At 40.5% G+C, this 14,395-nt stretch overlaps 1 protein-coding gene across 1 annotated transcript in view; it reads right to left on the reverse strand.

Annotated features, from left to right (window-relative positions):
* Window positions 1–14,395, reverse strand: part of LOC135519548 (low-density lipoprotein receptor-related protein 1B-like) — a 234,398-nt gene that overhangs the window by 217,843 nt on the left and 2,160 nt on the right. The window contains exon 3 of the mRNA XM_064944782.1: window positions 1,789–2,011. Coding sequence (XP_064800854.1) covers window positions 1,789–2,011 — 223 coding nt within the window. The remainder of the gene's footprint in view (window positions 1–1,788; window positions 2,012–14,395) is intronic.

The following is a 14,395-nucleotide window of genomic DNA, read 5'->3' on the forward strand; positions in this document are numbered from 1 at the left end:
ATATTCACTAAGTTTATGGTTTATATTTAGGATAATGTTTTTTTTCTTCATTATTTCAAACATTTTACATGTGAAGGCCACAAGCAGGACCAGAGATAATTACAGACATCTGCGATCATCTGAAATACCCAAAAGGGCCACTAGATGTCTTGTGATAGATAACATAACATCCTTCAAAATTCTGGTAGTCTTTTGGTAAACTTTGAAAGTTTCCAGTAATATACCCTCCATTTGCAACCCTATTTATGACTCAACCTGCATATTGTATTTTATTTTTTTTATTGGGTTGAACCCTGGGGTGTATGAGCTGAAATGTAAATGGAATAAAAAGAAAATGGATTTAGACACAAGACTACATCTTCTGCCAGTAGAAAAAGTTAAATATGCCTTTCATTTGTCATGGAGATGATATGCAGAGGTCTGCTGAGGCCACACATTTACGAACAGAAAGAGGCATCATTATCCTAAGAACACCTGCACACACAATAAGGTGTATTTCATATGCCTTGGCCTCCTTCTTTCCCTCCATCATTATAGCCTACAATATGAGTCTCCCTCACACTACAGCAGGTCACTTTCAAGGAGCCTCCTTTTGAATAATAATATTCCCTAATTAGACCTATCCTTCTCCAAAGTGTAGTACTGTAAGAAGGACTAAGGACTAAGGATAATTTGTAAGCGACCTCATCTCACATCCTCTAACTCATCCACACTAATGAATATCCACCAACACAACGATAGCTTATGCAGTATCCCAGTGAAATCCATATTCAACCCATATCAAACCTTTTGTCTGCAACCCAAATGGCACCCTATCCTTATAGGCATAAGCATTACTTTTGACCAGGGCCTATAGGGTTCTGGTCAAAAGTAGTGCACTGCTGTATATAGGGAATATGGTGCCATTTGGGATGCATACCTTGTCTCTACTCTACAGTAACTATCACACCCTGATCTGTTTCACCTATCCTTGTGCTTGTCTCCACCCCCCCCAGGTGTCGCTCATCATCCCTGGTGTATTTATACCTGTGTTTTCTGTCTCTCTGTGCCAGTTTGTCTAGTTTGCCAAGTAAACCAGCATCTCCTAACTCCTATTTTTCCCAATCTCTGTTTTTCATAGTCCTCGTGGTTTTGACCCTTGTCTGTCCTGACACTGAATCTGCCTGCCTGACCATTCTTCCTGCCCTGACCTTGAGCCTGCCTAATGCCTTATTCTGTGTTGACTCGTACCTGGTTACTGAACCCCTGCCTGTCCTGACCTCGAGACTGTTTAATGCCTTGTACTCTTTGGACTCTGACCTGGTTTATGAACGGTCGCCTGTACCCGACCTGCCTAGTGCCTACCCCTTGTGTTATAATAAATATCAGACCTGAACCATCAGCCTGCTGTGTCTCGCCTTGTGCCCTTATAGCAACATGGGCAAGATAAAAAAAAAATCATACAGCAGCTAGAAGAAAGGAATAATCAGTTGCCCTGAAATGCCCTCCCAACTAAGTCTCGTTTTAGAAAGATGTTACTGTAGTTGTCTGTATTAAGGAAGGTTTAATATCAGTTTTGTGTTAGTATGTAATGCTTTCAGGACTTGAACCCACATGCTTGGTTTGGTAGCACCATTCTTTTAACCACTGAGCCACAAATTGGACAAACAAATTTCAGATTGTTTCCTCACATTATCCATATAAACATCCACAGACTAATATATATGGTATGTAAGCTGTAAACTCAAGAAGACAATCATCAGAAGCAGAGCTCAGCTCAGCAACAACAGAATGAAGCTTGATACTCACTTGACTCTGCTGGATGACTGCATGCCTGTTCTTCCCATTGTAATCCACTACTTCAATGTAATCCAAGTAGGAGTCTGCCCAGTACACCAGCTTCTTGACCAAGTCTAGGGCCACGGCTGTGGGTTGCTCTGTCTTGTAATCCACCAGTCTGGTTCGGTTGGTGCCGTCCATGTGGCACCGCTCCACCTTGGCTACGTTCCCATAGTCAGTGAAGAACAGCATCCTGTATGGAGATGATATAGACATTTGTATAAATATGCCACTTAGCAGATGCTTATATTTAAATTGACTTACAGTAGAGAGAGTGAATACAAAGTTGGCATAGTAGGGGTATGTGATGCCTGCAGGACTTGAACCCGTAACCTTTGCGTTGCTAGTGACACACTCTAACCAATTGAACACAGGTTCCAGGAAGAGAAATAACAGTAAATATATGCTTAACATAAGCACATTAGATAGCCCTTTAGTGTAAATCATTGTTGAGGATTTCTGAATATTGTATTCTGCCTTTTCCTGTCAATAAATTCCCTGGTTTTCCTGAAATCCCGGACGGAAGATTCCCAGAAACAGGAGGGAATTATTGAAAGTTCCCAGAATTTTGCAACTCTCGTCGTGCTTATATCCACCAACACAACGATAGCTTATGGTTATTCATGCCTCGTGCCTTATTCATTCATTTGTATTATTCAGGAATATCCACACAACTTTCTGTAACCATTACTGCACAATTACTGCATTTTAACTACCAAGGACAGTTATAAATGAACTCGAGTGACTGTACAGAGCCTGCAGGTATACAAATTGAAGGAGATGACATTAATAAAAATGTATACGGTACTGAAAACAGATACTTCAAGGAGAATTGTGACAAAACCCATTGCTCAAGGTCTAATTGCAGGCATAGTATGAAAAGAAAGTTAGTCCATTGAATCTTATCATTGTAAGTCTTATCAATTAAACTATTCATTTCCTGATTCTATCTACATGTACCGAAAAGGAAATGGTGTATCAGGGCCAGCATGGCATTGTAGTGTTGTATGGCTGTCTAAACATACCTCCCACGAATACCCACTGTTAAGCAGTCTATAGCCAGTTCGTTCAAGGAATCACCTCTTATAAAGTATCTAATTGGAAATGCTTTTGCTTCAAACCAACCATTCAATGTGTAGTGCCATATACCTAATAAAAGGAAGACAAAATGTATTCACAAATCTGTTTTTTTTAAGACGGAAAGAAAGTGGCAATACAAACTCCAGACGCGGGGCACTGGGAGTCTCAGTTTATTCTCCTTTCTTTACATGAGCAGTATTGCAAATAAAGTAATTGATAAGTAATTTCCCCCAAATTCCCAGGTTTTCCAGAAATCCCGGTTGGAAGATTCCCAGAATCAGGTCGGAATATGCAGGAAACTCAGAACCCTCCAATCAGGATTTTTAGAAAACCAGGGAATTTTGAGAAAGTTACCGGAATTTTGCAACCTCTAAATTGATGTGGAAGTATCAGGGCTGCCATGCTCATGGTTTCATTGTGGCTCTCTGAGGCATACAGCACCAGGCCAGAGTGGACGATAACAAGAGAGAGAGAGACAGTCAGGGAGCTGAGGGGAGCTGGAGCCAGAGAGACCACTTAATCCATACAAGTCAAGTCAAGAGAGATATAGTGGTGACCTTTGAACCCCGAGATACATGCTGGGATGAAAAATAGCCTCCTTCAGCGAGAAAAACAACTCCCTGAACAGGTGAGCCTCTACGTGGCATACCAATGATGGGTTTCTGGGATTAGGATTGTTACTGATACAGTACAATTAGGAATTCAGGAGACACAACAAGGTTTGTAATTTACGTTGAAACAAACAGTATAAAAATAATCCTCTGTCATGATGGTCTTTACAAGTCTTATCTGAAATCTATTTTCTTTCCCATTTGTAAACGTATTTTGTGAACATTTACAATAGTTTTTTAGAACCACAAGAAGCAGGTTTCTCTTAAAAACATCTTAGGTTCATGCAGTGGGGTGACATTTAGGTTGAACCATGACCTCCATCAAACAGACAATGACTACCGGCTCATTATATACATAATATATCAAGGTATGGTTGCTTTTATATTTTTATCCATGGATTGTTAAATAACCATGAAAGATGCTGTAGATATAGGTACTGAATAGAGAAGCTGAATCTACATTCACTTTGTGATTTCAGTGACAATTAGATTGAAAAGATTGAAAAGTCCTACTGCTCTCCACATCTCCAAATCGGAAGTGGTTACATCCAATCATCCAATTCCTCACCTACTCAATCCTAACTTGGAGGCCTGCACTGCAGAGAACATACAACAACAGATAATATGAGGAGAGAGCCCACTTGGTTTCATATTGTTGAGGATGTATTTATCTAAAGGGTTTAGAGTGGTTTAAAGTACGTACAGTGCCTTCGGAAAGTATTCAGCCCCCTTGACTTTTTCCACATTTTGTTACGTTACAGACTTATTCGAAAATAAATAAATACATGCAAATCTCCATCAATCTACACACAATACAGGTTACACGCAAAGCAAAAACAGGTTTTCATATTTTTTGGGGAAAAAAAGGAAATATCACATTTACATAAGCATTCAGACCTTTTACTCAGTACTTTGTTGAGACACCTTTGGCAGTGATTACAGCCTTGAGTCTTCTTGGGTATGTATAATACTATGATACTACAAGCTTGGCACCCTTGTATTTGGGGAGTTTCTCCCATTCTTCTCTGCAGATCCTCTCAAGCTTTGTCAGGTTGGTTGGGGAGTGTCGCTGCAAAGCTATTTTCAGGTCTCTCCAGAGATGTTCGATTGGGTTCAAGTCCGGGCTTTGGCTGGACCACTCAAATATATTCAGAGTCTTGTCCCGAAGCCACTCCTGCATTGTCTTGGCTGTGTGCTTAGGGTCGTTGTCCTGTTGGAAGGGGAACCTTCGCCCCAGTCTGAGGTACTGATTGCTCTGGACCAGGTTTTCATCAAGGATCTCTGTACTTCGCTCCATTAATCTTTCCCTAGATCCTGACTAGTCTCCCAGTCCCTGCCTCTGAAAAATATCCCCACAGCATGATGCTGCCACAAACAAGTTTCACCGTAGGGATGGTGCCAGGTCTCCTCCAGACGCCTGGCATTCAGGTAAAGAATTCAATCTTGGTTCTCAAGGTCTGAGAGTCCTTTAGGTGCCTTTTGGCAAACTCCAAGCGGGCTGTCATGTGCCTTTTACTGGGGAGTGGCTTCCGTCTGGCCACTCTACCATAAAAGCCTAATTGGTGGAGGGCTGCAGAGATGGTTGTCCTTCTGGAAGTTTTTTTTTATCTCAACAGAAGAACTCTGGAGCTCTATCAGAGTGACCTTTGGGTTCTTGGTCACCTCCCTGACCAAAGCCCTTATACACTGATTGCTCAGGTGGGCCAATATAGATACTGTAGTCCGGGTGGCCATTTGATTAGTTGTTCACCAGTCTTATGGCTTGGGGTTAGAAGCTGTTAAGGAGCCTTTAAGTCCTAGAATTGGTGCTTCGGTACCACCTGCTGTGCGGTAGCAGAGTGAACAGTCTATGATTTGGGTGACGAGTCTTTGACAATTTTTTGGGCCTACCTCTGACACTCCCAAAGATATAGGTCCTGGATGTCAGGAAGCTTTGCCCCAGTGATGTACTGGGCCGTACGCACCACCCTCTGTAGCGCCTTACGGTCAGATGACAAGCAGTTGTCATACCAGGCGGTGATGCAACCTGTTAGGATGCTCTCGATGGTGCAGCTGTATAACCTTTGAGGATCAGGGGACCCATGCCAAATCTCCTGAGGGAGAAAAGGTGTTGTCGTGCCCTCTTCACAACTGTCTTGGCGTGTTTGGACCATGGTAGTTTGTTGGTGATGTGGAAACCAAGGAACTTGAAACTCTCGACCCGCTACACTTCAGTCCCGTTGATGTTAATAGGGGCCTGTTCGGCTCTCCTTTTCCTATAGTCCACGATCAGCTCCTTTGTCTTGCTAAAATTAAGGGAGAGGTTGTTGTCCTGGCATCACACTGCCAGGTCTCTGACTTCCTCCCTCTAGGCTATATCATCATTGTCGGTGATCAGGCCTACCACTGTTGTGTCGTCAGCAAATGTTATTTAATTTAATTTATTTGTATTTATTTATTTATCCTTTATTTAACTAGGCAAGTCAGTTAAGAAGAAATTCTTATTTACAATGAAGGACTAACCTGGCCAAACCCTCACCCGGATGACGCTGGGACAATTAATGATGGTGTTGGAGTTGTGCTTGGCCATGCACCTGAGCTCAATTTCTAGTCATAGCAAACGGTCTGAATCAAATCAAATCAAATCAAATCAAATTTATTTATATAGCCCTTCGTACATCAGCTGATATCTCAAAGTGCTGTACAGAAATACTTATGAATACTTATGTAAATAAGGTATTTCTGTTTTTTGTATTTTTAATAAATGTCATTTTTTGTATTTAATTCATTTTAAAATAAGACTGTAACGTAACAAAATGTAGAAAAAGGGAAGGGATGTGAATAATTTCTGAATGCACTGTATGTTCCACAATCAAATTGAAAAGGAACTCAAGGCCTCACTATACTAATAAACATAATTATTTTTTTGTTTTTTCTTTAGCCTATTAAAACCCATTCTAGCCTAGTGGTTAGAGTGTTGGACTAGTAACCAAAAGGTTTCAAGTTCATATCCCCGAGCTGACAAGGTACAAATCTGTCATTCTGCCCCTGAACAGGCAGTTAACCCACTGTTCCTAGGCCATCATTGAAAATAAGAATTTGTTCTTAACTGACTTGCCTAGTTAAATAAAGAAAAAAGAAAATGATGATGGAAAAATATTCCCCCTCAGTCAGTATTAATTGTTTGGGAAGTTAGAGTGTAACTAAAACTACCACAGTCAAGATTGAACAAAGTTCACTCTCAATTCCTTTTCAGAGATCCTTTTAACAGTGGGAAGGCTAGACCATATCCACCAAACCTTCCCAGAAGCAAAAAGTAAAAGAATAACATTCCTTTCCATGAAATAAATAAAATAATCTAAACAGCAAAATAAAATGGAGGGTGGTGTCAGAACATATTCTGTAAACATTGCACCTCATGCTGTGCTGCTATCAGCTATCATCAAACTCCCCAATTTATTTTTGTTTCCACACCACTGCCCAGGGCTGACAGACCCTCTGCTCTCTCCTTCACCAGAAACATCTGTAGCCATGTCTCACCAATTAAAGAGAGAGGAGCCCAGAAAAATGCTTGCTCCTGATAACCAATCACACCCAGCTCCCTGCTCCCCCGACGGTCTTGCACACACACTCTCCTCCTACACCATCATCCCTCAAAACACATGCTATGTCAACAGAAAAATCCTGACTTCCGTGAGTGCATGCATGTACAGTTGAAGTCGGAAGTTTACATACACCTTAGCCAAATATATTTAAACTCAGTTTTTCACAATTCCTGACATTTAATCCTTGTGAAAATTCCCTGTCTTTATTTTAAGAATGTGAAACATCAGAATACTAGTAGAGAGAATGATTGATTTCAGCTTTTATTTATTTCATCACATTCCCAGTGGGTCAGAAGTTTACATACACTCAATTAGTATTTGTTAGCATTGCTTTTAAATTGTTTAACTTGGGTCAAATGTTTCAGATAGCCTTCCACAAGCTTCCCACAATAAGTTGGGTACATTTTGGCCCATTCCACCTGACAGAGCTGGTGTAACTGAGTCAGGTTTGCAGGCCTCCTTGCTCGCACTCGAATTTCCAGTTCTGCCCACACATTTTCTATAGGATTGAGGTCAGGGCTTTGTGATGGCCACTCCAATACCTGGATTTGTTGTCCAAACATAACGATGTTCATTATGGCCAAACAGTTTTATTTGTTTCATCAGATCAGAGGACATTTCTCCAAAAAATACAATCTTTCTCCCCATGTGCAGTTGCAAACCATAGTCTGGGTTTTTTATGTCGGTTTTGGAGCAGTGGCTTCTTCCTTGCTGAGTCGCCTTTCAGATTATGTCGATATAGGACTCGTTTTACTGTGGATATAGATACTTTTGTACCGGTTTCCTCCAGCATCTTGACAAGGTCCTTTGCTGTTGTTCTGGGATTGATTTGCACTTTTCACACCAAAGTACTTTCATCTCTAGGAGACAGAACGCGTCACCTTCCTGAGCTATATGACGGCTGCATGGTCCCATGGTGTTTATACTTGCGTGCTATTGTTTGTACAGATGAACGTGGAACCGTCAGGCCTTTTGGAAATTGCTCCCAAGGATGAACCAGACTTGTGGAGGTATACCATTTTTTGTCTGAGGTTTTGGCTGATTTCTTTAGATTATCCCATGACGTCAAGCAAAGAGGCACTGAGTTTGAAGGTAGGCCTTGAAATACATCCACAGGTACACCACCAATTGGCTCAAATGATGTCAATTAGCCTATCGGAAGCTTCTAAAGCCATGACATAATTTTCTGAAATGTTCCAAGCTGTTTAAAGGCACAGTCAACTTAGTGTATGCAAACTTATAAGTTAAATAATCTGTCTGTAAACAATTGTTGGAAAAACTACTTGTGTCATGCATAAAGTAGATGTCCTAACCGACTTGCCAAAACTATAGTTTGTTAACAGGAAATTTGTGGAGTGGTTGAAAAGCGAGTTTTAATGACTCCAACCAAAGTGTATGTAAACTTCTGACTTCAACTGTATGTGTACAGTGCCTTTATAAAGGTTTCATTAATCTTGACTTTTTCCACATTTTGTTGTGTTACAGCCTGAATGTTTTATTTAGATTTTTTGTTACTGGCCTATACACAAAACACCTAATGTCAAATTAGTTAAGAATTAAAACCTGAAATGTCTTGAGTCAGAAAGTATTCAAACCCTATGTTATGGCAAGCCTAAATAAGTAAACATTTGCTTAACAAGTCACATAATAAGTTGCATGGACGCAATAATAGTGTTTAACATGATTTTTGAATGACTACCTAATTTCTATGTCCCACACATACAATTATGTGGAGTTGTGCATTTCAAACATGGACTCATCCACAATTGGGCACCTATTGGTAAATGGCTAAAAAATTCGACATTGAATATCCTTTGAGCATGGTGAAGTTATTAATTACCCTTTGGACGGTGTATCAATACACCCAGTATTACAGCGATACAGGCGTCCTTCTGAACTCAGTTGCCGGAGAGGAAGAGATTCCACCATAAGGTCAATGGTGACTTTAAAACAGTTACAGAGTTTAATGGCTGTGATAGGAGAAAACTGATTATTGATCAACAGCATTGTAGTTACTCCACAATACTTACTTAAATTACAGCGTGAAAAGAAGCAAGCCTGTATGGAATAACAATATTCCAAAACATGCACCAAAGTAAATCTGCAAACAAACGTGCCAAATAAATGTAGTTCATGTCCTGAATATAAAGCGTTGTATTTGGGGCAAATCCAACACCAACCATCACTGAGTACCACTCTTCATTTTGAAGCATGGTGGTGGCTGCATCATGTTATGGGTATGTTTGTCATAGGCAAGGACTGTCATGACTTCCGCCGATGTTGGCTCTCTTGCCCGTTCAGGCGGTGCTCGGCGGTCATCGTCACCGTCCTACTAGCCACTACCGATCCCTTTTCGTGTATCTGTTGGTTTTGTCTGGTTGGTTTCACCTGTGTGTTGTTTAGTTAATTAGTGTCTGTATATAATGTAGGTTGTCCCGCCCTTGTTTTGTGCGGGATTGTTTATTTTGTCATCTATGTCTGTCGGTGTTCTTGTGTTTCTTATTTCTCCGGTTCGTCTGTTATCCTGTGTTGGATAATTTCACCCAGTGTGTATTTGGGTTGACCGTGTTTATTTGTTCACCGGAGAAATAAACTTTCATATCGCTATCTGCTCTCTGCGCCTGATTCCACCCACCTTGATTAGACGTGACAAGGACTAAGTAGTTTTTCAGGATAAAATAAACAAAATAGAGCTAAGCACAGGCAAAATCCTAGAGGAAACCTGGTTCAGTCTGCTTTCCAACAGACACAGGGAAACCAATTCAACTTCCAGCAGAACAATATCCTAAAACACAAGGCCAAATATACACTGGAGATGCTTACCAAGACAAATGTCCCTGAGTGGCCTAGTTACAGTTTTGACTTAAATCTATGCCAACATTTCAAAATGGCTTTCTAGCAATGATCAACAACCAACTCAACAGAGCTTCAAGCATTTTAATAATGTGCAAATATTGTACAATCCAGGTATACAAAACTCTTAGAGACTTACCCAGAAAGACTCACGGCTGTAATCACTGCCAAAGGTGATTCTAACAAGCATTGACTCAGGTGTGTGAATACTTATGTAAATGAGACATTTCTGTATGTCATTTTCTATAAATTTGCTCAAATGTCTAATGACATTTTTCATTATGGGGTAGTGTGTGTAGACGGGTCAAAGAAAAAAAATCTACTTAATCCATTTTGAATTCAGGTTGTAACAACAAAATGTGGAAAACGTTAAGGGGTATGTTTGCATACCTTCTGAAAGCATTGCATATTTGTGACTAACGTTCTCACAACTATTGATTGCCATGTCAAGTAAACAGGCATGTTTGTCTTAGGAAGTAATTGCATTATAATTTCATGACGTTAAAAGGGAATGTTTGTCATTCTCCATGCAATCACAGTCACTTCAACACACTGCATAGATTCACAGTGAATCATAACAGACAACATTGCTATAGCAAAACAACACAGAGCCATTTCTTCTGAAGTTTTGAGTGTTAATGTCACATGCACAAGTACAGTGAAATGCCTTTCTTGCCAACTCAAAACCCAACAATGCAGTAATTAATGTAATACAAAAAAACAACATAAGTTAGAACAAGAACACATAAAAATAAGAAAAACACAATAATGTAAGTAAGCATACTATATACAGGGTCAGTTCCAGTACCATATTTACAATGTCCAAGGATACTGGAGTGATAGAGGTAGACATGTTTAGGGGTAAGATGACTATGCATCAGGATATAATATGAAGTAGGACTGGGCGATATATAAAATGTATTTGATTATAAAAAAAGTATGATTTAGCGCAATGTTCCAAATGCAAGAATCAAGGTTTTTCTTTTTTGCTCTTTTTGGTCTGTCTCCTTTGCCCCTTCTGTGCTGTGAGCACTGGGCACCTTCCCACTTGCACACAGACACCATGCCCCTCCCCCTGCCACTCACAACAAATACAAAGATAAGTTCTTCCTCTAACAACAAGCAGTTTAAACTCTCTGTTTGCATTTGAGGGTTGGTAAATCAGAATCGGTCATATGGACACTGAAATGCTTAGAGACCTTATTTTACTGTAATAGACGAGAACTTAACATTTCTAACGTTACCCTTTTTATGTCTCAACTTCAAAATGTAGAACAGAGCAGACTACACTGAACAAAAATATAAACGCAATATATAGTGTTTCATGAGCTGAAATAAAAGATCCCAGAAATGTTCCATATTCATGTAAAGCGTATCTCTTTCAAATGTTGTGCACAAATTTGCTTATATCCCTGTTAGTAAGCATTTCTCATTTGCCAAAATATTCCATCCACCTGACAGGTGTGGCATATCAAGAGCTGATTAAACAGCATGATCATTACACAGGTGCACCTTGCGCTGGGGACAATAAAATGCCACTCTAAAATGTCACACAACACAATGCCACAGATGTCTCAAGTTTTGAAGGGAGCGTGCAAATGGCATGCTGACTGCAGGAATGTCCACCAGAGCTGTTGCCATATAATTTAATGTTAATTTATCTACCATAACCTGCCTCCAACGTTGTTTTAGAGAATTTGGCAGTATGTCCAACAGGCTTCACAACTGCAGACCACGTGTAACCACGCCAGCCCAGGACCTTCACATCTGGCTTCTTCACCTGCGGGATCGTCTGAGAGGGGAGAGGGAGGGTTCTGAGGAGTATTTCTGTCTGTAATAAAGCTTTTTTGTGGGGGGAAAACTAATTCTTATTGGCTGGGCCTGGTTCTCCAATGGGTAGACCTGGCTTCCAAGTGGGTGGGCCTATGCCCTCCCAGGCTCACCCATGGTTGCGCCCCTGCCCAGTCATGTGAAATCCATAGATTAGGGCCTAATTTATTTATTCAATTGACTGATTTCCTTATATGAACTGTAACTAAGTAAAATCTTTGAAACTGTTGCATGTTGCATTTATATTTTTGTTCAGTATAAAAAGGAGAGTATCAATGAACATGTTGTGGAAAATTAATGCTCAGTGTCTGTTACTGCTAGCTGTCTAGTCTGTTTTTATAAATATACAATGAGTATAAAAAGACACATTTATATAAGGAATTGGCGACACGTTCTCAGTCTGAGAAATAAGCTACTTCTTATCCTGGTAGGCCACTTCATTTCAATATCTAAACAAAGTGAACAGGGTATGTTGTTCAAACAGTTGGAGACTGACAGGAAGGTCTATTTATAACAGTTTGTTCAACTGTTCTACCTTGTTAACACGCAAATAAATCCAAGTTGGCTAGACTTGAAATATAAAGATTACCAGGCTACTCATTACTTGGCCTTGTCTCGGGGTAGTAAGTTAGTGGCCTGTTTATCCCTTTAGTGGTGTGAGGTTTGTGCTTTGCCAAAGTGGGTGAAGTTATATCCTGCCTGGTTGTCCCTGTCTGGGAGTAACTTTGGATGGGGCCACAGTGTCCCCCGACCCCCCCGTCTCAGTCTCCTGTATCTATGCTGCAATAGTCTACATGCCGGAGGGCTAGGGTCAGTATGTTATATCTGGTGTAATTATCCTGTCTTATCTGGTGTCCTGTGTGATCTTAGATATGATCCCACTAATTCTCCCATCTCTCTTGCTCTCTCCACTCTTAGAGGACCTGAGCACTCGGACCATGCCTCAGGACTACCTGGCCTGTTGACTCCTGGCTGTCCCCTTCCCTAGTCCACCTGGTCGTGCTGCTGACCCAGTTTCTGTTGTTCTTCTGCTGTTTTGTCCTCTAAATGCTTTGCCATGAAAAGCCAACTGACATTAACTCCCGAGGTGCTGACCTCCTGCACCCTCTACAACCACTGTGATTATTATTAGACTCTGCTGGTATTCTATGAACATTTTAACATCTTGAAGAACTATCTGGCCTTAATGGCCATGTACTCTTATAATCTCCACCCGGCACAGCCAGAAGAGGACTGGCCACCCCTCAGAGCCTGGTACCTCTCCAGGTATCTTCCTATGCTCCTGACTTTCTAGGGAGTTTTTCCTAGCCACCGTGCCTCTACATCTGCATTGCTTTCTTTCCAGGGTTTTAGGCTCGGTTTTCGTATAAGCACTTTGTGACAACTGCTGTTGTAAAACGGGCTCTATAAATACATTTGATTGATTGATTGAATAGCACATGGGCTTGTCCTTGAGAGAAAGTTTATGAGACCTGTGTTAATTTTTAAAATGTAACCTTAATTTAACTAGGCAAGTCAGTTAAGAACAAATTCTTATTTACAATGATGGACTAGGAACAGTGAGTTAACTGCCTTGTTCAGGGGCAGAACGACAGATTTTTACCCTGTCAGCTCAGGGATTCAATCTACTAGCAACCTTTTGGTTACTGGCCCAACGCTCTAACCACTAGGCTACCTGCCGCTACAAGAAAGCTAGTGCCTGCTACAAGAAGTTGGTTATTATTAGTGGATGTGCTTTGTGCATGGTTTTGGTAAAATTAGTAACAAAAGTTGCATTTTCATAGACAGACTTGAAAGTGATTATTGCAGTGATATTTTTTTTTAAGCACGTTAAACTGTTTTATAAAATAATTCAATTATGTTGTGGAAGGTTTTGATTTAGCCTAGGTATAATTTTACATGCCCCTCATTAGATTATTCCTGACTATTTCAAATGCAGTTTATTGACCTTTAACTGTGGAACAAAGCTTATTTAGAGAAAACGTAAAAAACACTCTACATATATATCGTGAATCGTAAAAAAAAAAAAAAAAATAGAGATATGATTTTTATGCCATGATGCCCAGCCCTAATATGAAGGAAACGTTTTGGGGAATGAAGTGGGGGAACACATTGCGAGAATGTGAGAAATCAATCTAACATCCGTGTATCAATAAACATTTCACTTCACAGGAATCATTTTGCTGTGCAGAGTAGACACTGCATTATTTAGAGATAGAGGAGCTATACTGAGAACCAGAGGCATGCATCTGAAGTTAGATTGAATAATCTGGACACTGAGGTTAGCTGTGGGAAAGAACTGTAAATGTTTTATCCATCAAATTAGTTCAGAGTACATATTAGCTTTAAGAGGACAGGTATAATCGAGGCTCGTATATAACCGCCAAGTAACACACGTTGAGATGAGAAACTCCGGTGCTCTCATTCTGATATTGTTTGCACTGTGAATGGTCTTTGCTCTGCTAAGAGCCCTGGTGCTACGATACAGCATCTCTCAGAGAAAGGCTTCTCATTAAAAAGCTGCTCTGAATGCATGCCCATTGCCTGTTCTTATAACCTCATGAATATAATGGGGCTGACTCTCTCTGTTGAGCTCCTGGGTTCCTTCTCCCTGGGAAT

This window comes from Oncorhynchus masou, chromosome 29, assembly GCF_036934945.1.
Source record: "Oncorhynchus masou masou isolate Uvic2021 chromosome 29, UVic_Omas_1.1, whole genome shotgun sequence".
Taxonomy (NCBI): Eukaryota; Metazoa; Chordata; class Actinopteri; order Salmoniformes; family Salmonidae; genus Oncorhynchus; species Oncorhynchus masou.